The sequence below is a fragment of the Manis pentadactyla genome, chromosome 2 (genome assembly GCF_030020395.1).
Source record: "Manis pentadactyla isolate mManPen7 chromosome 2, mManPen7.hap1, whole genome shotgun sequence".
Lineage (NCBI taxonomy): Eukaryota > Metazoa > Chordata > Mammalia > Pholidota > Manidae > Manis > Manis pentadactyla.
Window position 1 is genome coordinate 200,551,713 of NC_080020.1, and position 27,034 is coordinate 200,578,746.

The 27,034-nt window shown below is 35.4% G+C and overlaps 2 protein-coding genes across 7 annotated transcripts in view; both read right to left on the reverse strand.

The window, feature by feature from the left end:
* DYNC2LI1 (dynein cytoplasmic 2 light intermediate chain 1) overlaps positions 1 to 10,243 on the reverse strand; it is a 30,355-nt gene extending 20,112 nt beyond the window's left edge. For both annotated transcript variants that reach the window (XM_036925619.2, XM_036925618.2), the window contains exons 1-3: positions 10,100 to 10,243; positions 8,149 to 8,257; positions 1,966 to 2,000 (exon numbers count right to left, since the gene is read on the reverse strand). In XM_036925619.2, the coding sequence (XP_036781514.2) occupies positions 1,966 to 2,000; positions 8,149 to 8,257; positions 10,100 to 10,107 (152 nt within the window). In that variant the 5' untranslated portion in view covers positions 10,108 to 10,243. The remainder of the gene's footprint in view (positions 1 to 1,965; positions 2,001 to 8,148; positions 8,258 to 10,099) is intronic.
* Positions 10,244 to 15,702: 5,459 nt separating this feature from the next.
* PLEKHH2 (pleckstrin homology, MyTH4 and FERM domain containing H2) overlaps positions 15,703 to 27,034 on the reverse strand; it is a 91,605-nt gene continuing 80,273 nt past the window's right edge. For 2 of the 5 annotated variants that reach the window (XM_036925609.2, XM_057497253.1), the window contains exons 26-30: positions 25,740 to 25,885; positions 23,601 to 23,730; positions 20,828 to 20,914; positions 19,222 to 19,359; positions 15,703 to 18,215 (exon numbers count right to left, since the gene is read on the reverse strand). In XM_036925609.2, coding sequence (XP_036781504.2) covers positions 18,030 to 18,215; positions 19,222 to 19,359; positions 20,828 to 20,914; positions 23,601 to 23,730; positions 25,740 to 25,885 — 687 coding nt within the window. In that variant the 3' untranslated portion in view covers positions 15,703 to 18,029. Of the gene's footprint in view, positions 18,216 to 19,221; positions 19,360 to 20,827; positions 20,915 to 23,600; positions 23,731 to 25,739; positions 25,886 to 27,034 lie in introns of those variants that run through there. The other 3 variants (XR_008995856.1, XR_008995857.1, XR_008995855.1) reach the window with 3 other exon arrangements.

The window sequence follows — 27,034 nt, forward strand, 5'->3', positions numbered from 1 at the left end:
GGCAGTGTCGATGGCTATGTTAGGGTGCAAGCTCTTGGCATCCTGGCCATGGGGGGAGCACTGACGTCAGGTTCATGCTCAGCTTTGACGTGCATGGACAGCTCAAACATGGCTAGTGAGAGCTGCAAACAAATTACATAACAAGTCCTAAAAATCAACCAATTATTTGATTAATTATTTATACTATAGCTTATATTGCTTGGCAAGCAGTTTTATGGTATATAACCATTTATTTTAACATTTTTTATTGCAGTAAAAAACATGTAACATAATTTTTCCATCTTAACCATTTTTTTGTATCATTAATCTACAATTACATGAGGAACATTATGTTTACTAGGTTCCCCCCTTCACCAAGTCCCCCCCATAACCCCCATTACAGTCACTGTCCACCAGCGCAGTAAGATGCTGTAGAATCACTACTTGTCTTCTGTGTTGCACAGCCCTCCTCATGCCCCCCCTTCATTATACATGCTAACCATAATGCCCCCTTTCTTCCCCCCACCTTATCCCTCCCTTCCCACCCATCCTTCCCAGTCTCTTATCTTAACCATTTTTAAGTATATAGTTCAGTACTGTTAAGTCTGTCCCCATTGTTGTACAACCAAACTCTAGAACTTTCATCTTGTAAAACTTAAACTCCATACCCATTAAGCAACTTCCTATTTTCCTCTCCCCTAATCCCCTAGCAAACACAATTCTATTTTCTGTTTCTATGAATCTGACTGCTCTAGATACCTCATATAAATGGAATCATACAGTATTTGTCCTTTGTGACTGGCTCATTTCTTTAGCATAATGTCCTCAAGGTTCTTCCATGTTGTAGCATATGACAGGATTTCCTTTTTTAAGACTGAATAATATTGGTATATATCTTTTTATTTGGAGAACATAAACAATTTTTAAATTTGTGATTTATATGTTTATTAAATGTTTTGTATATCATCCCTCCATATATCTTTTCTGATACACATCTAGGATAATATTTGGTTATATCTCCTGAAAGAGGCAAAGTTTCTTTTATGAAACAAAATGCTATTTTAAGACAAAATTTATAAGCTCTGATATTTAACCTACAATTTGTAGAGTTGCCGTGTTTCTAAGTAGACTATCAAGAAATGGAAACGATTAATTTTCAGTACAATGTAGCATTTCACCCTAAGCTGATGTGTTAGATTACTTATTTGTAAAAGGAAATACATGTGGCTTAAAGAGAGCCATGGTTCCTGGGGATGGAAAGATAATGTGGGTGTCACTGTGGATAGTTCTTCTAAGAAACAATTTTGCTGGTGGAAAGAGTTACATAAAGTAAGTATTCCATTATTTTTATTCTTTAATAGTATTTTTCAAATGAATGATACTTCTATAATGTAACCTTGAGACAAAATTCTATATCTTTTGATGTTTTTGGAGAAGTTATAATAGGCATTGGAAGGAAAAGAACTGAGAAATATCTTCCAAAATTGGATGAAGACTTTCCTTATCAACTTCCTGCAATATCTACCATCTTAAACCTAAAGCTTAATCTGATGGCCATATAGAAGGCAAAAAAGTATTTAAAAAAGTGGTAAAATGTCCAGTTTGAGGACCAACACTGTGCTTCAAAAATGTATCCTTGAGCAATTTAAAGATTATAATTAATGCCCAAATAATCATGGACTAGGTAAAATAAAAATAATTTAAACACCAGAGTAGCATAGCTAAAAAGAAGTAAGTACTATCATAGTTATGTTAATTTCTCCCTCAACAGGGAAATCCAGTGTTAATGCTGGATAATTTCTTTTTTGCTTTTTGTTGGTTTTACCTTTAAAAAATTATCTTAAAGGCCATAGTAAGGAGTCATTAATTAAATTATTTTGTTTTTGGGTCTCAAAATTGTTCCTCCATATATCCTTTAGAAGCTAATTTGTCCCATACAACCATAATAAGCAAAAAATGTTGTCTAAAGGTTAATACAACACTTACCTGTCAAGACACCTCAGAATAATGGTAGTCTTTCCCTGGAAATTAAAAAAGGAAGAATATCATGTTAATGTCACTCATATGTAAAATTTTATTATTGTTCCTAATTGTGGCCAAAAATAGCATTTTAATCACTTGAATGATAAATTACCTGGAAACCAGAAACTTTCAGAGTTGTTCCTAAGTTTGATGAATGGAAAAAGTTAACTGTTAACTTTCCATCACAGTGTAATTACACTGCTATTATTATAATTATAAAGTCCTGCAGATGACAAATATTAGCAAATCATACCTTACTTTAGTGGTCAACTTGGCAGCTGTCTTAAATTTTCTCTCTATACATCAATGCTAATTACTGGTTAAGCTAAAGATTGGTGTCTTCTAAAACGTTTTAATTCTAATTGTTGAAGTGGAAATTAAGAAAAAAGATAATATACAAATAAATATATGTATTTACATGTTTTTGCAATATACATGTTGCAAATATGTTCAAAGTATGCAACCCAGATACCGGGTTAGAATTTTGTTGTTGTTTTATTTCTAGAGGATATACTTATTCTGAGTTTCTTTTTAGGAGTCAGGAAATAGTTCCTGGCCATCTCTGCCACTACTCATGAAACTTAACCTCATATCTTAGCAAAGGACTGGCTCAGTGGTTTAATCATTGTTTTTCTTTTTTATAGTAAAACTTTTTTTTCTTTTAAACAAATGATCTCTTGAAAGAAAACAGATAAAAGAGGAACATCAGGGAAAGGTCTAATGGAGGAAACCTTTAGGATCCAAGGAAAATAGTTTGTAAAATCCTAGACTGCCAAAGACATAGAACATGTTAATATATATATTACTAAATATATGCTTTACTAAAAAACCTATAAGTTTTACCAAAAAAAGATCACAAATAAATTACTCTAGATTATACCTCATATATGATCAAATTGAATGACATTTTTATAATGAGAAATGTAATTCAATGATTGGAATAGGACCAAAAATATATATAATTAAAGGATGTTTATTCACATGTGTTATATCAAAATTTAAAACTAGAAACAGCCTAAATTTCACAAAATACAGAACTGTTTATATTAATTATGACAATCCATGTAATGGAATAACATGCAGCAATTAGGAGTGATGATGTAGGAATATACTTACTGACATGATAAGGTATTTATAACAGGTTAGCCTAACCCTGTTCTAATTAAAAATACTTTTTCCTGCTTCTCTGAGATGCACATATATACAAACACACACACAAGAGACAAAGAAATAAACACACAAATAAATAGATACAGAAAACTAGGAAACCTAGGAGTCTGTGGAAACATTCTCAGAGAGCAACACTTTACTACTGCATTTTAAAAATCTGGATTGTTATATTTAATGATTCTTAATGTTAGAATTGGAAGGAACCTTAGATTATCTAGCCACTTTTTTCAAATTCTCATGGTCCCATAGTGTTGATTTAAATGATTTTTCATTATAATTTCAAATAAACGTATAGTACTATTTGGTACTGTTTGGCAGTTCCAAATAAACATCAACTCAAATTTGGGCACTGAAATCAACTTTCAGATGATCATTAAATATAACAATCCAAATTAAAAATGCACTAGTAAACTGTTGCTCTCTGAGAATGCTTCCACAGACTTCTGGGTTTCCTACTTCAAGAAACACTGACCTCTTACATGTTCATTTGAAGACAATCAAAATGAATCCTATCTTTCCTCCCATTCCTTTAGTCACATGAGACATCAAGTCTTCTGTGATCCTTTATCCCTAGAACTCTCATTCCATAATTTTCTAGAAATTCCTTTCTGTGGCACAATAATGCCTTCTCTTCCTTGAGAACCTTTCCATTCTACAGCTCCAGCTCCATGACTGGCAAACTCTCCAATATCCTCAACCTTTTCTAGTCAATGACAGAGTTTTACGGTCCATATCCCACAAATACTGGAATGATTATCCCTTGGTAAGAGAGGAAACATATGTCAAGATCAGAAGACCATGCCTACAGAGTTGACAATCAATCTAAACGAGAGAAAAATATCTTGATAAACTGAGATGTCGTAATTTAGGCATGACATTAAGAAAAAAATTTTAAAAACAGTAACTGAAGAGGGTACAGGAGAAAAGAACCAAGGGCCTGGGGAGAGAATTTATAGCTACAGATGCAAGACAATGCAGGTAATAAGTGTAGGCCTTATTTTGTGATCAAAGTGAAGCAAAATGACCTTAGATACATTACCAAAACTTGTGGTATGAAACTTGTGAGTACAATATATTGATGTAAAGGAATAAAAAGAGATGGAAGGGGGCAAAATGACCTTAGATACATTACCAAAACTTGTGGTATGAAACTTGTGAGTACAATATATTGATGTAAAGGAATAAAAAGAGATGGAAGCTGAGATAAAATGCAGCACACTTTATTTACATGAAAACTTACAAACATCCATGAAAGAATGCATTTGGATGAAAATAAATAAAGAACAGAACAGTTGTAAAATTGTGACAGTGTAATAGACTGTTGCCTGACCATATGAAATGAATTATACATTTGATATTTCATGATGTACATCACAAGAGGAGTACAGGTAAAGTGTAATAGTGAAGGAGATATCAACTAGTTGAAAAAGCACCTAAGTCAGTTTGAATTGAGTTTTCTGTCACTCTCCCCAAAAATAATCCAGACTCATACAGAAACTAGGATCACAGATAGGGTAAGTAACTCATTCCAACCTAGAATCCCATACCCCGATATATTTTCAATCAGAGTAAGGGAAAATAAAGGCATTTTTAGACATGCAGGCTCTTATAAATTTAGTTCCCACATATACTTCCCATGTATACTTTGTATACTATACAAAAGAATGTGCACCAGCAAGATAAATGAGTAAACCAAGAAAAAGAAGACAATGCAGCCAGGAAACTGAAGTTCCAACCCAAAAACAGAATTCCCAAGATGTTGGGGAAGGATGGTAATGGTACTATGCAGCTGGCCCCAAGAACACCAGTAGAGACTAGTACAGAGAGTTAAAGATGCATGGACTCTGGCTGGAGAGGGTAAATTTTCAGATGACTTGATACAATTGATTACATGAAAATTGTATTGAATATCTGCTGGTGATTGTGGAAAGAATTAGAAATAAGTACATGGGAAGCCAGCCTCAAGAATGGTCCCCAATAATCCCTACCTCCTGGCATTTCCACCCAGTGCAGTCCCTCACACACTGTACCAGAGTTGGTCTTGTGACCAATGGCAGAAGTGATGGCATGCCACCTCCAATCTTAGGTTATAAAATACTGTACCTTCTGTCTTGGGTGCCCTCTCTCTTTTGGATCTCTCACTTTGGGGGAAGAAAGCTGCCATATTGTAAGCAGCCCTATGGAGGCCACGTGGTGAAGAACTGAAGCCTGGCCAACAATCAGCAAAGGACTGAGTCCTCTTGGAGCAACTGTCAATGAGCTTGGAAACTGATTCTCCAGTTCAGTTGAGTAGTGAGTTGACTTTAGTCCCAGATGACATCTTAACTACAACTTCATGAGAGAGCCTGAGACAGAACCACCCAACTAAGCAGCTCTTAGATTCCTGACCCTCAATAACCAGGTGAGATAATGTTTGTTGTTTTAACAGCTGCTAGTTTTAGGGTAATTATTATGTAGAAATAGATAACTAACACATATAAAAACTAAGCAAATAAAAAAACTACGGCAGTTTTAAACTTTAGTAAAAGTTATTCAAGAAAGGAAAAGTAATCCAGTTGGCTCAGCAGCAAATAAGTTGTGGAAATAATAAATTAAGACTGAATATTGATTTAGCCCAAAATTATAACATCTGTGTTGCAGACTAGGGCTGGGAAGTGAGAGTTTAAAAGAAATAGAACCATTATCAGAAATTCAACATCTGATGCCATTCAACATCTATCATTATCATAAAGACATCAGATAAAGTCTAATACTGAAAGTATAGAAATAGCCCATAAGCCATTTCAGAAATAAAGAGGTAAACTATAGAAGAAACAGAGATATGAAAGTGTTGCTTTGAGGAGAGGTCCTGAACAATGTGGAGAGGTTTGTTATTTTACTTTATGCACTTTTTGATAATCTTTGAGTTTTTAGGCCACACACATGAATTACTTTAATAAAAGTAATAAAATATAAAAATGAAAACAGACTGCAACAAAAGGCCCAATATAACAAAAATTAAGAACAAAACAGTAGCATAAATGAAAAAGACAAATTTTTAGCTCATCCTTAGTGAACAGGGTTATGTGATTACAAAAATATTTCTATTTCCATATCTGGAAAAAGAGAAGCTGGTAGACCTGCTCTAGTCTATATGGTGATAAGAAAAATCTCAAAAATTCTGCTCTCTCTTGAGAATTCCACATCAGAATAATTCCAGTCAAGAGTTACTAAGATCACGACAGAGAATCCATGACTGGTAGAGAGCCCAAGACACAAAAGGCATGACTGAAAGAAATGAAGATGTTAAAGTAGAAACAGAGACTCAGGGAAACAAGGTGGTTGCCATTAAGTATTTGAAGGACAGTTTAAGAATACTTGAAAATTTAACAAGTAGAAGAGGAATTAGATTTACTTCTATACTTTCACAGGTCAGAATTAGGACCATTATATGTCACAATGAAACACGTTTTCTAATAACTTCCTAGTTTAACAAAAATTGAAGCAGGCTGCCTTATATAAGAGAACTCCCCCATTGTTGGAGATATTCAAACCAAAACCATACAAACACTATTTGCAGTGGCTCTTAACCTCTTTGGGAGGTGTTGGAATGCAGGGAGAATCTAATTTTTTATGAAAATGCACCAATGCACAATCACATACAACTCTAGGGAGTTCACTGACCCCCAAAAAGTACCTCCTTGGACCCCAGGGTAAGAATCCATATTGTACACCATCCAAAAAGACAAACAACAACAAATGTTGGCTAGGCTGTGGAGAAAGGGGAACCCTCCTACACTGCTGGTGGGAATGTAAATTAGTTCAACCATTGTGGAAAGCAGTATGGAGGTTCCTCAAAAAACTAAAAATAGAAATACCATTTGACCCAGGAATTCCACTCCTAGGAATTTACCCTAAGAATGCAGCAGCCCAGTTTGAAAAAGACAGATGCACCCCTAAGTTTATCGCAGCACTATTTACAATAGCCAAGAAATGGAAGCAACCTAAGTGCCATCAATAGATGAATGGATAAAGAAGAGGTGGTACATACACACAATGGAATATTATTCAGCCATAAGAAGAAAACAAACCCTACCATTTGCAACAACGTGGATGGAGCTAGAGGGTATTATGCTCAGTGAAATAAGCCAGGTGGAAAAAGACAAGTATCAAATGATTTCACTCATCTGTGTAGTATAAGAACAAAGAAAAAAACTGAAGGAACAAAACAGCAGCAGACTCACAGAACCCAAGAATGGACTAACAGTTACCAAAGGAAAAGGGACTGGGGAGGATGGATGGGAAGGGAGGGATAAGGGGAAAAAAAAGAGGGGCATTACTATTAGCAGACATAATGTGGGGGGGCATGGGGAGGGTTGTACAACACAGAGAAGACAAGTAGTGATTCTATAGCATCTTACTATGCTGATGGACAGTGACTGTAATGGGGTAGGTGGTGGGGACTTGGTGAAGGGGGGAGTCTAGTAACCATAATGTTCCTCATGTAATTGTAGATTAATGATACCAAAAAAAAAAGTCCCTATTGTAGAAGACCAGAAAATCCCATTTCCCTCAGTTCCAGTGACTCTATTAAAGATAAATGAAGATTAAATGTATATATATATGGTTCATATGTTTATTTTCTATATACTTGCTTCAGTTGTACCACTGCTTTATAAATATGACCATCAGATTAGCATTTATGGTGCTTTTTTGCAAACTGGGAAAAGATGACTCCCCTGGGATGCTGTGGCCCATGTCAAGGCACACACTTGATGAGAAGCACTTAGAATGGATGTTAGCCCCCATTCATACTTGAGCAGAGCACCGTCATATAGGGCATAACCAGCTCCAATGTAACCAGCAAGCCAGAGATTGGTTTTCTGGCTAAAGAATTGAAGCATCCAAATTTCTAGCAAAGTCTTAAAATAAATTTTACCACTAGTTGTTAAATCATCACAATACTTGAAAAAAAAAAGTAGGAAAAAAATGTATTACCCCATTTTTACTACCAATGAAGAAAATGGATTTTTCTCCAATTTCAGCTCCATCACCTTCACTTCCACTTTTTTCTACTTCAGCTCTTGCAATTTCCCATAGAGTTTCACTATTTGAAAGGCAGAAAAAACAAAATTCAGAGAAACAAAAAGAATCCTTCCAATATTTACTTCAAGCTCAGAGATTTATTTCAGTCAAATTATAAAACAAATCATTATTTTCTGGGGGACAATAAGCTGGTAAAACTTCTGAGATTCCAGGCAAGGTTGAAAGCTGTGTGGGTTAACTTCTCAGACACACATGAATACACAGCGACCTCTGGAAATGACAACTTAGAAACCACTAACATCTAGGAAAACGGGGAATGAGTCAAACCAGTATACCAAGTATTCTTTGCTCCCTGAACTATTACTTTTTTTGTTTTTGCTTTTTAAATTCTATTTCTGGCTCAAGATTCCCTTTTTTAATATATAAAATATAAAGAAGGAAAAAAAATCACCTAAAATTACATTTTAAAAATCATTCTTTCATTCATCTGTCCACATACACACATAATTTTACACAACAAAGATTATATCTTTTTTTTGTTTTGTTTGTTTAGGCCTAAATGAAAAATGGAGTATCAAACTAAAACAATACAGGTAAGATCTGACATATTGTAACCCTGCATCTGCTACTTTTCACAAATGCCAGCTTGGGCAAATTCTTAACTTCTCTGGGTCCTTCATTCCTTTACTAAGTTAACCAATATTTATTGAGCACCTAATATATGCCAAGCTTCTATGCTAGTCCCCAGGCACACCTAGTTCATTCATTTCTAAATTACTGATAAAAAAGAATATCAATTTATAGGATGGTCATGCTTGATTGTTAAAATGTGATAACTCAGTTTAGAGCTTGGCCTATAAATGATTACCAAAAATTATTGAGCACTCCTAATAATTGTCATTCAAGAACCAGGGATTAAGAAAGGAGCTATAAAAGACCATTATAGATGTCCCTAAATGTTTGCACTAAAATCCATTTATTTCACAGGCAAACATCCAGGAACTCAGTCCAGGCCTGCCTGCTCTTCATTTACACACCGTGCTTTCAAAGTGCGATTATCTTCTCTCAAAGTTCCCAGCAAAGACAGAGAAGGAGGTGCGGCAACCAGTCTTGCACTGGTGGAAATTTATAACTATAACTGTAACTTTATAACTGTAACCAATTATCTATCCCATGATGGGAAGGAAGCTGAGAGTTTTTCAGACCAAGGTTCATAAAGTCAACAGAGATCAGGCCACTGAGCCAGAACACCTATCCTTCTCTGTGATTGACTGCAGGAACCCTCTCTCCCAGACGTCCTTATAAATTGTTCAGAGAAGGTTTAGGTGTGATCTTAAGAATACGTAATTAAAATGGAACTGAAGAGCTAAAATGCATTTTATAGATCATCACAACTCTCCCTCCTCCGCCCCCTTTTAAACGTGATCTTTCACTTTTCACGGGTGGCTTTCGTACTATTCCCCTCATTTACTGTTGTCGCGAACTCCTGCACCAGGAGGGGAGGCCCCTGAAGAGGTGGCTTTGTTGTCTAGTTCATCGCCTGAACCCCTGCTTCTAGGACACTTCCTGGCCTGCAAGCAACTTCTATTCAGTAAGTGAATGTTGAATAAGTGAATGTTTGGAACTGAATAATGATCTTTCAAAATCTCTTTTCTACCTGAGGTACTTTCCTACTTTGACAGAACCCACATGCTCAAGGACAGTTCCTATGGATCCCTGACCAGATCTGGTTGCAAGCAGAACAGACCCACAATTTTCTTCCATCAGCTGGTCCCACGTGGGCTAGTCTAGCTAAATAACCCCCAACGGCCTCTCCCTCCCCTGCCCTTCCAGCCGCGGTGGGAAAGAGGGGAGAAGAGGCTACAGAAGGGATAGCTGGGCGCAAGCAAGACTGCGGGGATACCTGGCCATCGTGGCTTGGCGGCCCCAGTGCCGTGGGCTCAGCGTAGGCCCAGCCTAAAATTAGGACTGCGAACTCGGAGATGGGCCGGGAAATGCAGGCTCTTGGGTTGCCATGGGAGCGACGTCGCAGGCTGGGTTGCGTGCGTAAGAGGGGCATCATGGGAAATGTAGTTTTTACGTTCTATTTCCAGTCAGCCTCATCTTCTACGATGTTGTAGAATGAGGTGATACGTGGTAACAAACCTGGGACCTAAAAAATCCTAGTCTGGAAGTGTTCTTTTATTTAAAAAATATTCTACTGAGCACCCTCTATATGCCAGAGGTCTCTGCTCTCTCTTTTCAGTTACTTTTCTCTCCCCAGTAGCAACGGTTTGGGAATGGAGAGAGAGAAAATCTCCTGAGCCGTTTTCTAGTGATTTACTGGAGGCAAAGAATATTTAGGAGTTTAGTATTTTCCAACTTTCTGCTTTTTCAGGTTTAATGCAATAGCATATCATTTGTTAATAAGTTAATAAATCAAATTCATCTCCCATTTACTTTATCTCCAAATTAATAACAAACATTGAGTTGTTACTATATGTAAGACTGTGCTACATAGAGTAAGGAATGAAGACATGAGTAAGACAAGACCCCTTCCCTGGAGAAAGACATACATAACTAATTATAATAACCTAAAGGAAGCCAGTGATACAAGCTGCTGCAGAAAGGTTAAAAAAGCTTACATAAGAACAAGTGACTAATTATGCCTACAGTAGGTAAGGGCAGTGACAGTATTGATCTGAGCACAAAACAGCAGCATAAATAAAAAAGATTTACAAATTTCAAGCTCAACCTTAGTGAACAGGGTTATGTGATTACAAAAACCCAGTCTGTCTATGCCAAAGTGTCCTGAACTGAAGGCGACACTTTGCCCCAACCTTTCTGACCCTTGGATTGGTTTCTCTGGTGTATGTTCAAGAACATGGGCTTTAGAGTAAGATCGACTTAGATTTAAGTCCTTACCACATTGCCACAATTGGTAAATTACTCAATTCTTCTGAGCTTTAGTTTCCAGTCCTACAAAGCAGGGGGAAATTATGAGTTTTAAATAAGATAAATATATGTAAAATATAATTTATGTGCATCTGACACATTATAATGGCTTACTTCTTGTTATTACCATGTTGAAGGTGCTGATCAGCAACTTTGACCAGAGAAACATAAAGATCACTTCCTGGAAATGAAACAGATGGGGTTTTTTTTAGGGAAAAAAAAAAGGCATTCACTTCAGATAAAATCTTTGGGGAGAAAATCCTTCCAAAGCCTTGTATATTTTGGAGATTACAGTTGCACACAAGAAGGAATGTAATGGCAATGGAGTTCAATGGAGAAAGAATGACTGCATGGGAAGCTGACAGATTTTTCATGGAATTGGATCTATGTCCTAGGGCCTATACAGTCAGCCTATAAATTCACAAACTGATGTGGGACAGATTGCAATGAATTGTAATGATTTGGGTTCTGAGGCTTGGAATCCCTCTACATGTTAGTTAGGAAGCCCTGTTGATATGAGTAACAATAATGGCAGCAAAAATTTTGCCAACTGTTTGCTAAGTACTAGGCACAGTACTAGCATTTTAAAGATATAATTGTTTGGATAATTGGGATAGGTGGTTGAAGAAGAGAACCTGGTAACAATAAAGATAAAAATTGTGTCTCTGGGCCCTGATCACCACAATAATTCGAAGGGGTGACTCAGTTGATCTGGTTGAGCGGCTGACTTTTCTTTTCTACCCATATGCCTACTAAGGCTTCATACATGGACAAAGAAAGTGACCTTCCTAAGTAGATGAAAATTATTTTCACAGTAAAATATACAAAAATTTGCTCCCTTACTGGATCACTCTGAGAAGATGCAAGGATTTCAATGGCGATGATAGAGGGAACAATTTTAGGTTGCTTGCCAGATAGAATAAGCATCAATACAGAAGGATAAAGTGTGTGCAGTGCATATTTGGGGAACTGTGAGTTGTTCAGGTAGAAGCACATGGAGTATCTGGTGGAGCCTAGGTAAATTGGGCAGGTAGGTTGGGCTACAATGAAGGAAGAATCTTGCAGTCTGGATTTTAGTGTGCTTGCTACAAGAAACCAAATAAGATTTTAAAATAGGAGTGTTCCATACTAGACCTGAGTTTCCATGAGATAATTTTTTGCAGTTGTTTGAAAGGTGTTTTGCAGTCTTGAAATCCATATGGAGGCTATTAACAATAGCCCAGAAAGTGATAGAATTATACATTTCCCCACTTATTTTCAAAGTTATATAAGCTTAGTGTAGAAAAAAATAGTATAAGGAAAAAATTAAGAAGGTAAAATAAGCACACCCCAGGATCAAAACCTATTTAACATTTTTGGTGTATTTCATTTTATTTTTTTTGTACAGAGTTGAGATTTTACTTTAAAGGTAATTAATTGTGATTTTGACATGTATTTCCCCATATCAATTTTTTAAAAATCCCATCATAAACATATCATTAATGGCTGTGTCATATTCCACTATATGGATTTTTTATAAAATAATTTATTAAGCATTCTAATATTGAGCATTTGAGGTGGTTCAGAGTAAACACCTAACATGAGTTAGATGAAGTGGAACCCTTCTGTGGGATTTTTCAGACTAGAATGGGAAAATCATGTCGTTATCCCTCTGGAGGAAATTGGTATTCCTTACTGCTAAATGAAGAAACTATTTTGTAGTTAGACAACATGAAGCAGATGCACAATGATATGATAAGAGAGTACTGGCACATGTCTCACGGTTCCAGTTGTCCCTGAGGCTCACCTGTGTCCTCACCTTTATGGCTTGGGAGTTCAGCTCTCTCTTTATGTGAGACACCCTAGCATTCTTGTAATACTCTTCTCTCTTTTGTCTAAGTTATTTCAAATTGAAGCTTGGAATTTACAACAAAAAATCCTGTCTAATACAGTTACTAGAAGTAGAAAATAAGGGCTCAGAGAGAGGGAGTAAAGTCAAGTTTCTCTCTTGGGTGACGGATAAGTCAATGATCCTATTAACCAATTGTTACGGACATAGAGTAGGAAAGTGAGGTTTAGAGCACATGCTGAGTTGAGATGTCATCCAGTAGGTAGCTGGACCATTTGGAGTCCAGTGCATTTAGCAGTTAGGTTGATGATAACTTATGTAAAGAAGTTTTGGTAGAACAGTGGGGACATGGCATCCGTGTTGATAACACCACATCCCAGGGAAAAAAATCTTCATCTGTGCATAATCCAAAAGCTAGTAAGAATTCTTCTCAAGCTTTTCTAAGGTTACTCCTTTCCTATAAACTTTTCTCATTTTGGAGTTTGATAAATCCATAGGAATTTCTAGAAATTAATAACTTCAAGAAGTTAATAACTTCTCAGCTGTCTTTTCTGGTATTATCCAACATTAGTTCTTAGGAACTCTTCCTGGGGTTTCTTAGACCCACATAGTGAGAGGGGGAATCAGCTTTCTTTAGCTACTGCCACAGTTAAAGAAGAGTCATCTGATTTTCTTTTTTTAAATTATTGTGGTAAAAAACACTTAACATCAAATTTACCCTTTAACCATTTTTAAGTGTCCAGTTGAATAATTTTAAATATATTCACATTGTTGTGCAATAGATCTCTGGAACTTTTTCATCTTGCAACTTGGAATCCTTATACCCAATTAATACTAATGTCCCCGCCCTCCAATCCAGCCCTTGGTAACCACCTCTTCCTTTCTGTTTCTATGATTTTGGCTACTTTATATATTTCATATGTGTGGGATCATACAGTGTTTGTCCTTTTGTGACTAGCTTATTTGCTTAGCATAATGTCCTTGAGGTTCATCCATGTGGCAGTACATGACAGGGTTTTTTTGTAAAGATGAAATTTGTCTTATTTTTAATCATACATTAATGGGATTTACTTCCCTTTTTAAGGCTACATAATATTCCATTGTATATACAAACCACATTTTCTTTACTCACCATCTGCTGCTGGACATTTGGGTTGCTCTTACCTCCTGACTACTGTTTATAATGCTGTGTTGAACATGGGTATATGTAAATATCTGTTCAAGATCCTGCTCTGATTTCTTTTGGGTATATATCCAGGAGTAGAGTTGCTGGATGATATGGTAGTTCTGTACTGTTTTCCACAGCAGCTGTACCATTTTACAGTCCCACCAACAGTTAACAGAGGTTCCAACTTCTCTGTATCTTTGCTAACTTGTTTTCTGTTTTTTTTGATAGTGGCAATCCTGATAGGTATTAGGCAATATCATTGTGGTTTTGATTTGCATTTCTCTAATTAGTGATATTAAGCATCTTTCCTGTGGTTATCTGTCATTTTTGTGTCTTCTTTGGAGAAAAGTCTATTCAAGTCCTTTGCCCACTTTCAATCAGGTTATTTTGTAATTGTTGCTGTTACTTATAGAAGTTTATCTCTTCTGGATATTAACACCTTACCAGATATATGACTTACAATTATTTTCTCCCATTCTGCAGGTTGCCTTCTCACTGATAACTGTTTCTTTAGAAATGTAGATGTGTTAAAGTTTGGCATGGTCCCACTTGTCTTTATTTTTTATTTTGTTGTCTTTGATTTTGATGAGCCATCTAATTTGAACAAATCCACCAACATAACCTAGCAACAATTTCTAAAGGGATGCCACCTCCCACCTACCCCTGATAATTAGAAGATCATGTCAGTGCTGTGCTATAAGTAATGGTACTCTGTATTCAAGTGCTGTGTTGAATATCTGTGTCGTTTTTTGCAGTTATTTGCTAATAGATGTTGTCTTAGTATAGTTTTTGTTCCTTGACTAGCAATATACTAGTCAAAATACCCAAAGATACTTATAAAGCATACAATGAAGGTTTTTGTATTGATGCTGTTTATAAATATCACTGTGACTATGTTCAATTTAGGTAAAATTAAGTTCAGCAGGTAAAATTGTAGTAGACAGCAAGTATTTATCTAATCTCATCCCCACCTCTGCCTAGGCCCTTCTAATTCTTCATTATAGGACTAAGCTTCCCACTGAAATGTCCAAGAAAAGCCTGAGTCTTGGTCCCACTGAAATATGGATGAATCTTATTTCACCCTAAACATCTCTGTGTGGACTTTATCTTAATTGGGAGTTTTATGTTACTCCTGTTAGCAGTAAAATCCCTTTCTTCTTTTAGGGAAAAGAGAATCCAGGAAACTGTGAGAGGAGATCATCTCTGCATGAGTCAGTGAGAGGAGAAGCCTCCTTACCTTCTTATTCCTGCTCTTCACTTCAGCTCCCACACTCCTGGAGCCTTTGCTGCACAGGGATTCGCCCAGGCTGCCCCGAGGAAGTCCAAATTCTAGGGCAGTTTCAGGGTGGGTAGATGAGTGAAATGTTTTCTTTGCATCCCAGGAACACTTGCAGCCTTTTTCTAGAGAAATATGGTTTATCCACGGTGGTTGTCAGGATGATACCACAGTGCAATTATGGGTTAAATGTTCTATGTTCTATGGGTTAAATTGTTCTATGAACCTGACCACTTTGTACTTTTTACTATGGAAAAAATTTCCGAACAACCAATAAACACATTTTTATAACATTGACTCTTTATAAGTTGTGATTAACTTCTCTTGTAAATTGAGAGTTAAATTCATTTCCAAGCTATGACAGTATTTGACACATACACAAAATCCAGAACATTTAAAATAAGTTTTTAGAACATAGTCCGTTTCACTCACCTATATGAAATAATTTCCATTAAGAAGCTTATTATGAAATCATGGGAGAACCCCATGACTTACACACATTGTATATTTGTCAATATGCATGCATATGTATTAAAATTACAATTTGCCAAAACAGCTTCCTTTTATGTGGATAAAACAAAGCAACACTGAGGACAAAGCATGAACGCAAGAGAAGGAGGTAATAACTACCATTTTCACTAGTAGTACACCTCAGTTTTGACAATGAAAACATTAGGCTTTTTCTTGGAGATTATTCAAAAAGATAATGCTCAAAATGGGTTTTGTAAATCATTTATTATAATTGAAAGGGAAGAAAATGATAGGAGACAAATATTACAATTAAACATGTAACATTATTCTCTTATAACCAATCATAATAACATACTTTGAATTTTTCAAATGGCTGTATAAGTAATTTCCAAGAAAATAAAATTTTCACATCATCTGTTCAGAAAATTGATTTCTTTCCATCACAATATTTAATTTCTGCTCTATCAAAAATAAATGCTATGCCTAAGGTACTGCCATTTATGCTCAGCCTCCACTACTTGTTTAAATTAGAAGATTTGGTGGATGGGCGGGGCAGGGGCACTTCCCAGATGGTAAACTAACTACTGCCTGAAGGCAAAGTCCTCACCCATTTGTAACAGCTCTGCCAAGCCTCTGGCTCACCAACTAATGATTATTAAATGGTTTTCTCGGAACTTAGAAACTCTACTGTCTCCTAGTCAAAAGGCTCCTGAGAGTCATCCCAAACTGAACTGGTTTACAAGCAAAAGTAATTTGCTTACACAGAGAGTGGTCGTGGCTCAAAGGATTTAGGGGAAATAGTAAATGGAAATCTATTTCTGTGGGATTTTTTGACCTTCTTTTTGTCATTACCAATGAAGTACTCTTACTTTTTGGCACTGCCCTTTGTCAGGATGGGATGGCACATTTTTAAAAGGCTTAGGGTGAGAACAGTACATCACCATAGGGAGAAAGCAGCAAAGAAGAAAACATGAAGGCTCTGGAAACAAATTCATTCAGCAGCTAACATTTTTTTTTTCAAATTGGCTAAAAAAATACCCCAAACAAAGTGATAAATATATGTCCAAAAAATAAATACAAATATTCTACACATAAATAAAAGAATGTGCATGATTACTATTGCAATTAAACATTTTTATAATATAATTTTCATGTCTTATCACAGTTTCATTTTTATCATGACTACTAATTACTTTGTTTTGACACATTCGGGAATGTACTGATCACTTACGTAACTTAGTAAAGAAATACATTTCCAGACTCTTTCAACTAGAATTTGACTCCCCTTTCACAGAAGAATTATTTTCCCTTTTCTTCTGAAAAATATTTCTGAGAATTTGTTCTGACTATAATTAAAAAGGACTGTATAAGGGTAAAGCTTTGTTTTCAAAGATACTATTATTTAATGAAACAAGGTCAAGATGACCTAGCACCAAATGCAACAAAATATGGGCAAGATTCCAGTGAACTCAGGCCATGCTGACAACCAAGGAATGTGAGGAATCACTGTCTTATTTAACATTTTACACTCCAGTGATCTGAAAAGGTGACGGTATACTTTCTAATACCACATAGGAAGCTCTGGTTACCTAATTCTGGTTGTTTGGGTTTTCTTGCACAGTGATTCATGGGGCCCAAGATTTACTGCACTTGCTCTAAAAATTCACCTCTAAACAGCACCCTGTAGTTCTTGTTTACATTGTGTACTCTACTTCTTTCCAAAAACCGTATCATTAATTAAAAGAACATTTAATTACAGTACTTAATTTTTTGGCAGTGAGCATTTCCATATAATCAACTGATTTGCCAAATGAGAGTTTGGAATCTCCCTCTCTAAAGACTGCCAGAATATTTTCTAAAAAAGAGAAGAAACCATATTACATCACATGTCTGACGGCAAGAGAGAAGGGAGATGGAAAAAAAATGACCAATTCTAACCCACTTAATTCAAGAGCAAATCAGTGTGTGAGCTTTGTGTTTATGTATATTATTAGTATCCTTTTTGAATATTTAAGAATTAAATAAAAGCAAGTAACTCCTGTATTTTTTAAGTTTGGAATACTAGTGCTATGTTATCAGGATGTAAATGAACTTATTTGCAGCTGATGCAGCCATTGCTTAGAGGAGATAGAGTGAATATTCAGGCTTCCAAGGTTTCAGAGTAAAGTGGGGCCTTTGGTGGGTCTGCAGCTTGACAGAAGGGGCTGGCTTCCTATTGCCCTGGCTTGGGGTCCCCGGGTCCGGGCTGAGAGCAGCGCTGGAGCAGAGAGGTGGTGAAAGGCTGCCTTTTGCTGATGGAAGTTGTTTATGTAACTGGCAATCAGAAGAGTGATTTCAAGAATCTAAAACAAGAAAAATATAGTTGTTACGATCTTGAGAAGTTCTCATTAGTTACAAAAGAGAGTAAAGGCTTGGCCATAAGTGGTCTCCATTTGCAAGTTCCCAGGCTACCAAAATTTCCTTCTCTCCGGATCAAGCAAAGAAGTGCTTATGTGTTCAGTGTCATCAAGGCACTGACATATTTTCCCATTACTTAAACCAGCAGAAAAAGTGGATCTTAATAGCGATCATATTTAGTGGCAATTTTAGAAAATGTGACAGGCAGCACAGATCAATTACCTTAAAGCCACGTTTGTGAATAAACAAATTAAGAAATTTAGCATATAATATCAACTCTTCATTTAAACTAAAAGCACTATGTGTGCCTCAATCTTCTGCACTTACTGGCTAACTGCCTTCATTTAAATATAGACTTAATTAAGAAAAATCTGCCACTTAAAAAAAAATACAGATTCTAAAAATATAGTCTCTTCTGGTTGACAATTTTAAGACAGTTAAAGTTTTAGGAAAATCAATTTCTCATTTTACTAAAATTGGAATTACATATTAAAATGCAGCCCTATTATTTACTGCTTTTATTTAGGGACATTAAAACTACATAGTTTGTTAAAAATTGTAAAATAACAGTAACACCTTAATTATAAAACCTGCTCATCACTATTGAGTCCATAAAATAAATCATGCCAAGTAAATAAGATAATGTGTATAAAGTACATGAAAAGAACAACTTACATCAAGACCATTTATTTTGAATCTTGTGTACACCAGGCACTGAGCTAAAGAATTTTACAGTTCCTTTATTGAATTTTCAAGCCAAATATAGAAGGTAGCATCATACCATTTTTTAGATGAAAAAACTAATAAGGCTTAGCAAGATAAGGTAACCCAGAATTTCAGCTGTTTGATTATAAGTAAAGTCTGTTTTCCCATCCAGAACTTAGTTTTTAAAAAATATCTTCATATGAAAAAAACTAGCACAAAAAAATTAGCAGAAAGGCTTCTACTCACCTTGGGTTTTGCCATGGCAAAAAGTAATTTTTCTGTTGGTTTGTCCTTTGACTGTGTGTTGTTAATGACTACCATAAAATCATCTTGATGACCTCCAAAGGTCATTAGACTCTTGTACACATAGCTGATAATTAATCTCTTTAAAAAGAAGAAAAAGCAAATATGTTATATGTTCTTTACTTTCAAAGAAAGTGAGAAATGATTAATAACATATTCCATTAAAATGCTGAAACTAATTATGTATAATACAAAAACTATTTCTAAAATCAAACCTATGATCATCCAAAATAGAGAGTAGTGTATGAGTTTTATTTAGGCCTCATCTATCTTTATAATTAAAATACATTTAATTCTGAAACCAATAGCATTCTACAGAAAAAGGAGAAAATATAAGAAAAAAAAGCACCATATTCCTGCATCCAGTGGAACACCATGGTTTACAGTTTTGTATATGTTCTATAAGATATCTCTTTCTATATTAGGTTGAACCAAATGAAACTGATACTTTTTAACATAAAAAATCATAAAATACTGGTAAATTCATGTGGTTCATCCCAATATACAGATTTGAATATATAGTAAACATAAAGTATCAAGCATATTGTTTAGCATTCTGCTTCTTTTTAAACTTAACATATTATGAACACCTTCCCATGACAATAAATGTACTTTTATAACATCATTTTAACATTTCCTATTGCAGGATATTTAAGTCATTTTTTATATGTTACTCTCTTAAGTAATACTTCAATGCATATTTCTGGATGTACTTCATAATACCCATACATAATTATTTCTTTAGTTATGAATCTCAGTAACAGGAATTGCTACCTCAAAAAAGTAAGGACAACTTTGAGAATATTTCCAAACTCTCCTCCAGAAAGGTTCTCAGCACCACAGCTTTACCAACACTGGATATTATCATTCTTTTAAATCTCTGCCAACCTGACTGGTGAAAAGTAGAATCTCTCTGTTTTAAATGAATTTATTTGATTACTAGTGGGATTAACATTTTAAAATACATTTATTGAACATTTGTATTTCTTCTGTGAATTGCATTGGCCCATTTGTCTATTGGTGTGTTCATTATTGTTTGATAAGACATCTGCTTTATAAAGGATACCACCCCTTTACTTTAATCATGTAAAAAGCTCTAAAGTACTGTCTATGTACAAATGAACTGGTAAGTGATTTTACAAGAAATTATAGAAATTGTTATAGAAGGCTTAGTGAAACTCAAGTTAAACTTTGGTCATTAAAGTTTCTACATTAATGTTATCTCAAAGATTTTCATTTTACATAGGAAGCGATCTTCTAACACTATGTATGATGAATAGGCATTTTACAAATACAACCATTATTGCAATTTAGTCATGGTATTTTAATGCTTTTCACATACACAATATATAACCTATGTAATCTTGTTTTAAAAGATTAATCTGTAATCATAGTTGTATTTCTAAAAAGAACTATTCATTATACAGTATCAGGAAGAATATTTTTGTGTATGAGAAAAGTTACATTAAGATATCACTACCTTCTGTTTTTGGTAATCAGAGCAATGGAAATAGTTGACTCCATGCAAAACTTTAAGGTTTGATCTTACCATAGAGTTATATTCTAAGATGCTTAAACCATTCTCATGGATAGCCAGCCACACAAAAGTACTTCCAAGTGATGATGGAGTAGTGGGCTAGAAAGAGGTGAAAATGCACTATATTAAAATAGCTAAGCAAAATTAAAGAGAGATTTTTCAGTCTAGATACAATGCAGCATTTTAACACCAACTTACTAGAAATCTCTTCGGAGAGAAAAAAGAAAACAATACCAATGGGAAACAAATTTATCATGGGGAGGTGGCAATGTGGTATAATAGACAGAGCAGTGGATCTGGTATTAGGAGACCTGGGTTTGAGATCCAAATCTGCCGTTTATTAATATGTGCTTTTGGACAAGCTACCATGTCTCCTTGGGACTCAATTTCTCATCTTCAACATGGGAACAATAATATTTATATATTATTTATCTTTTGTCTCAAGAGGATAATAGTTAACAAAGTTTGCAGGGTTTCTATGATGGCCCAAATCCTAATGAAACAAAACATTTATGTGCTTTCTAAGGTGTGCAGTGCTATTACAATGTAAAAGATTACTATTATAAATGCACACTTTTTCTGAAAGTTTATTAAATCTGATATTCAATGTCTAATAAAAATAGAATTAAAAAAATGAAATTGTGTGATCCATGGTAACAAGAAATACCAAAATTTCTCCTAAATTCTTTTTTGCAAAAAGCAATGAAATTATATTAATAAAAATAAACTCTCACCACTAAAACCCAATTAAAATCCATGAACGTTTTTGAGCATTCCACAATGACTGTTTAAGAATGATTGAATTTAACAGTAATTGAAGGTCTAAGAAAAACTTGACTACTCTTAAATAAAAGAATGTCAGGACTATAATAAGGGGCTGGGTTGAATCTTGTGTTATTTGGATATAATAAAACTTATTAGAATCTCATGTATAAAAACCCATGGGTTACCACACTGTCCACTGGGAGTTGGTTTGCAAAAGGCAGGGAGGCATTAAAAAGGACAACACTGAACCCAAACCATTCAACTCATTTGTCCTTTGACAAGTAGTTGTTTTGTTGTCCTTTAGAGAAACAAAACATGGCATATACATACAATGGAATATTATCCAGCCCTTAAAAAGAAAGGAAATTGTTACACATGCTATTCAGTATGGATGAACATTTAAGACATTATGCAAAGAAAAATAAGCCAATCACAAAAGGACAAATATTGTATGTCTCTTCTTATATGAGGTTTCTAGAGTAGTCAAAATCATAAAAGACATAAAGTAGAATGGTGGTTATCAGGGCCTGGTGGGAGGTGGGGAATAGGGAGTACAGAGGTTTGATTTGGTAAGATGACAAAGTTCTGGAGAAGGATGGTGGTGATGGTAGCACAACATAGTAAATGTACATAATGTCACAAAAATGTACACTTAAAAATGGTTAAAATGGTAAATTTTGTGTTATATTTATTTCACCTCCTCCAAAAAAATGGATCCATTGAGCAAAGGAGGTGCTTCATATTACAAAGAAAGAAAAGTGAGCAAAAAAAGATGCCAATCATAAAATATGCAAATGCAACATCATTATTTAATCATATTTCTGTGCTTAGCAAGCCCAGAACATGTTATCAAAGAAGGATATTTAGTATTCCTTCCAATGCTGAAATCAGAATTCAAATCCATTGTAAAATGCTGATCTATGGTTGAAATCTAATCCTTATAATTAAAAAAAACATATATTCAACTCCTTGCAAATATATTAATTGTATTGATGTTTAAACATACTATCACTTTTCTGTTAACTCAGTATAGAGCTTCCAATTCCAGTAGCAAAATAATTTCTTGCCACACAATAATGCAGTCATTCATAGAATCAAGAGTTAGAAGACACCTTAGATTTTACTTTTCTAGTCCAAGTTGTTGTTCATTTATAGATGAGGAAACTGAGCTACAGACAGGTTAATTGACTTGCCCAAGGTTATACAGTTATTCAACAAATATTTATTAAGTACTAATTATGTGCAAAGCCTTATGTGAGCATGACAGGATTTCAGGATCAGTGAGTGTATACTCTCAAGGAGTGTACAACTTACTAGCGAGAAAAAACAAAATACACACAAAAATATAACCTAAGAAAGTATGTATTTTAAGAGTTTGAGAGTACCAAGGGACATGGTTCAATAGAAAGCAGAGGGATTAAAAGCTATATTCTTGCCTTGGGGACAGGGTTGACCACCCCCTGCAGGGTTAGTCCCTCCTCCCCCAGTTCCCCTGTAGCACTGTGTGCATCCTGTTCTGAACCATATTCACCGCACAGTGGTTGTACCCAAGCCTGTTGCAACATTGGACTGTGAGTTCCTGGAAGTCTGGGTACATCTGAAACCATGGGTTTATGTGTCCCTAGATACATAGTGTTTGGCAAGCAGTATTCACTAAGAACTAAATGATGTGCAAGTGAGCGAGAGAGTAAATAAGTGAAAGGATGAATGGATGAAGAGAAGAAAGCAGAGTACAGCTGTTGTCTCCCATGTAATGATTACCTAATGAGCATAAGAAATTATTTAAGGTGGGGGAAATGGAACAGACGGGGACAGAGAAACCGATGGCTTTCCTGCCCCTTCTTTAGTGTCCCTTCATTGTTTCCTTTAAATTGTTGGGAATTTCTTTATTTTCTTTTTAAAAACTGAATATACTAAACTTGGAGGTACTGTTGTCACTGTTTACTTCACTGAACTTAATAGGGTCAACTATATACATACAAAGGTCATCGTCATGCATCTCCCTCACATTCTTTCTTACTTTTGCAAGAAATAACTTGGCACCAAAGAAAGGCCACTTCCTGGCTACTGTCAAATAAATGCGCACACAATCAGCAGCACTGTGTCCGCGGAGGGCCATCCATCTGGTTGACAGTCGCTGGCAAAGCTGCCTAAAAAAAGAAAAGAACAAAACAAAAACACAAAAGCAAAAACATAAACAATGTATCACTTCCAAGACAAAACTCTCCTTGAGCCATTCCTAGGCACAACTGGGACACCAGGCGTATAACCCAGGGGAAGCTATTATTTTGTGACTCCCATCTCACCACTGTCCATCTCCTGTCCTTTCTGTAGCATTCCTTTTTCTAAATTCTCATTCTACTAGTACTCTCAGCATGACCTAGGATCCCTGCCCCAGCCCCCTTTAGGTAAGTTTTTAAAAAATTTGATAAGCTAACATCAAACCTTAATGCAAATTAGTTTAAAAGATAATTTCTCATAGGAATAACTCATTTTTAAAGAAAAGTACACGAAGTAGAAACCAAAGAATGAATCCCTAACAGTGGAATTTTAGGTACTAGCACTCCTGGCTTGGAGAAATGCTGAAGGCAAAGGAAATGTCTTAAATAAAATCACAAAAGCAACTACTTATTCTATAGACAAAAGACCGATCTTAAAGGTTTCTACTTTGGAAAAGTTACAGGGAATTGGATTTGCCTCTATTTTTAATCTAATCAAATTTTCTTTATATGCTCTCTAAAAATCAAAACTCCAAAACTTGAACAGAAAAATATCACCAAAAAACTGACTCTACCCTTTAAAGACTTACAAGTAGTTTCTTTCCTTGACCGTTCTTCAGAAGAGTTTAAATGTCTATATTCAAAAATTTTGTGTAAGAAGATAGCTTATTTTTACTCCAATTTGTTTATAATGGAATACCTTAAGAGAGAAATTTATTTTTTGCAAACACTTCATAAAATGAAACATTAAAAAAATTTTTTATTTTGGTATCATTAATCTACAATTACATGAGGAACATTATGTTTACTAGACTCCCCCCATCATCAAGTCCCCACCACCTACCCCATTACAGTCACTGTCCATCAGCATAGTAAGATGCTATAGAATCACTACTTGTCTTCTCTGTGTTGTACAACCCTCCCCATGCCCCCCCACATTATGTCTGCTAATAGTAATGCCCCTCTTTTTTTTCCCCTTATCCCTCCCTTCCCATCCATCCTCCCCAGTCCCTTTTCCTTTGGTAACTGTTAGTCCATTCTTGGGTTCTGTGAGTCTGCTGCTGTTTTGTTCCTTCAGTTTTTTTCTTTGTTCTTATACTACACAGATGAGTGAAATCATTTGATACTTGTCTTTTTCCACCTGGCTTATTTCACTGAGCATAATACCCTCTAGCTCCATCCACGTTGTTGCAAATGGTAGGGTTTGTTTTCTTCTTATGGCTGAATAATATTCCATTGTGTGTATGTACCACCTCTTCTTTATCCATTCATCTATTGATGGCACTTAGGTTGCTTCCATATCTTGGCTACTGTAAAAAGTGCTGAGATAGACATAGGGGTGCATGTGTCTTTTTAAATCTGAGAAGTTGTATTCTTTGGGTGAATTCTAAGGAGTGGGATTCCTGGGTCAAATGGTATTTCTATTTTTAGTTTTTTGAGGAACCTCCATACTGCTTTCCACAATGGTTGAACTAATTTACATTCCCACCAGCAGTGTAGGAGGGTTCCCCTTTCTCCACAACCTAGCCAACATTTGTTGTTGTTTGTCTTTTGGATGGTAATGATGCTTACTGGTGTGAGGTGATATCTCATTGTGGTTTTAATTTGCATTTCTCTGATGATTAGTGAAACGTATTATGGGCAACTTTTTTCCTTTTATTTATTAGTAGGTTCAATTTGGTCAAGAGTAAGATCAAATGAAAAGTAGATCTTCTAAATTAAGGTAAAGTTTTTAGAGACAAAAATTTAAATACAGATTCTCAAGTTTCTAGGCACATCCTGATTTAAAAGATGTACAACCTTTTAGCATTCAACAGCATTTTAAAAATCTTGAGAAATTTGTCCTATAAAAAGTTTTCATCTTTAAAATTTGAACAGAAAAATATCACCATAAAACTAATGTGACTCTACCCTTCAAAGAGTTGTAAGTAGTTCCTTACCTTAACTGTTCTTCGGAAGAGTCATCTCTATACCTTTTAGGATAAAACTTCTCTATGACTTGTTTTAAAGTTTGATTTGCTTTGCACTGATTACTAATATGCCCTGCTGGAGTTGAGAAAGGTCTTTCAAAATCTCCAATCTCCACCTAATTGGAAACCCAAAAAAGAGAAAATATAGGAGGATATTGAAAGGAATTTCAAAAAAGAAAATCAGTCTTATCTTTCTAAATGTTCTTCATTACATATAGTATTTAAATCTATTTGTCCTGATTGTGTGATTATGGAATTTGCAATTAAACATAAGCACTATTATTAAAATCTAAGCTCTATTTGAAATCTAATTTTGTAAACCACCCTAGGTTAACGTCACCATCTAGTAGTATTTCCTAAGGGACACTACTCTACTATTATCTATAACAGCCCGAGATAATTTTTTAAATTAACGTACTATTTTATTTCCTAATAATAATGCAAAATGGAAGTTAAAAGATAAAGTTATAAAGGTATGAGAACTTTCAAAAAAGTATTACTTAGACTTTTCAAGGGTCTCTACTGAATACAATGGGAACAAGAACTATTAATTCTCATTACTGTCTTCCTAGATTTCTCTCCACTGATGTTACTGTATTCATTCCCTCCTTCTCTTATTCTGAGAACAGAGTCAGTCCTTCATTCCCCTTTCTCCCTGAATAAAGGAGTGTTCAGTCTTTATCGAGAGGCCACACAGATGCCATCCTCGGCTCACCCATCCAACCACCCACACATCTATCTCTCTATCCACTCACCTCCCATCCACTCAGGCAAACCTATACTGAGTCCCCATTATATGGAGGCACTGAATTAAGTGATGTGAGAAAGAAAAAAGTTAAACATGGGTCCTGCCCTCAAAGAGTTTCCTGTCTTGTGTGGGAGACTGAAGTATAAACAAATACTTGCAATGAACTGTGTTATGTCCCTTGTACAGAGTACCAGAGAGGGCTCAAGGAGGGAGATGAGGTGGGACATTCAGATGACTGTCCTAGTGAACATTCACATCCTTACCTATAGCACTCCCCCACAAGGAGGTGGAGCATTCCATCAAGACTAGGATGGCTTTATAGAAATTAATTATGCCCTTTCATAAGGAATGCTGATGTAAACCTTCATTTCAATGGGCTGTATAAATGCAATTTTCATAACGCTCACGATTTTTCCCTGAATACCATGGACACACCACAGAAAAGTAACTGAAGGTTTCAATTCAAAATCAACATCAAATGTTAAGGGGGTCAGTTTTCTCTGGGTATCTAAGTCCT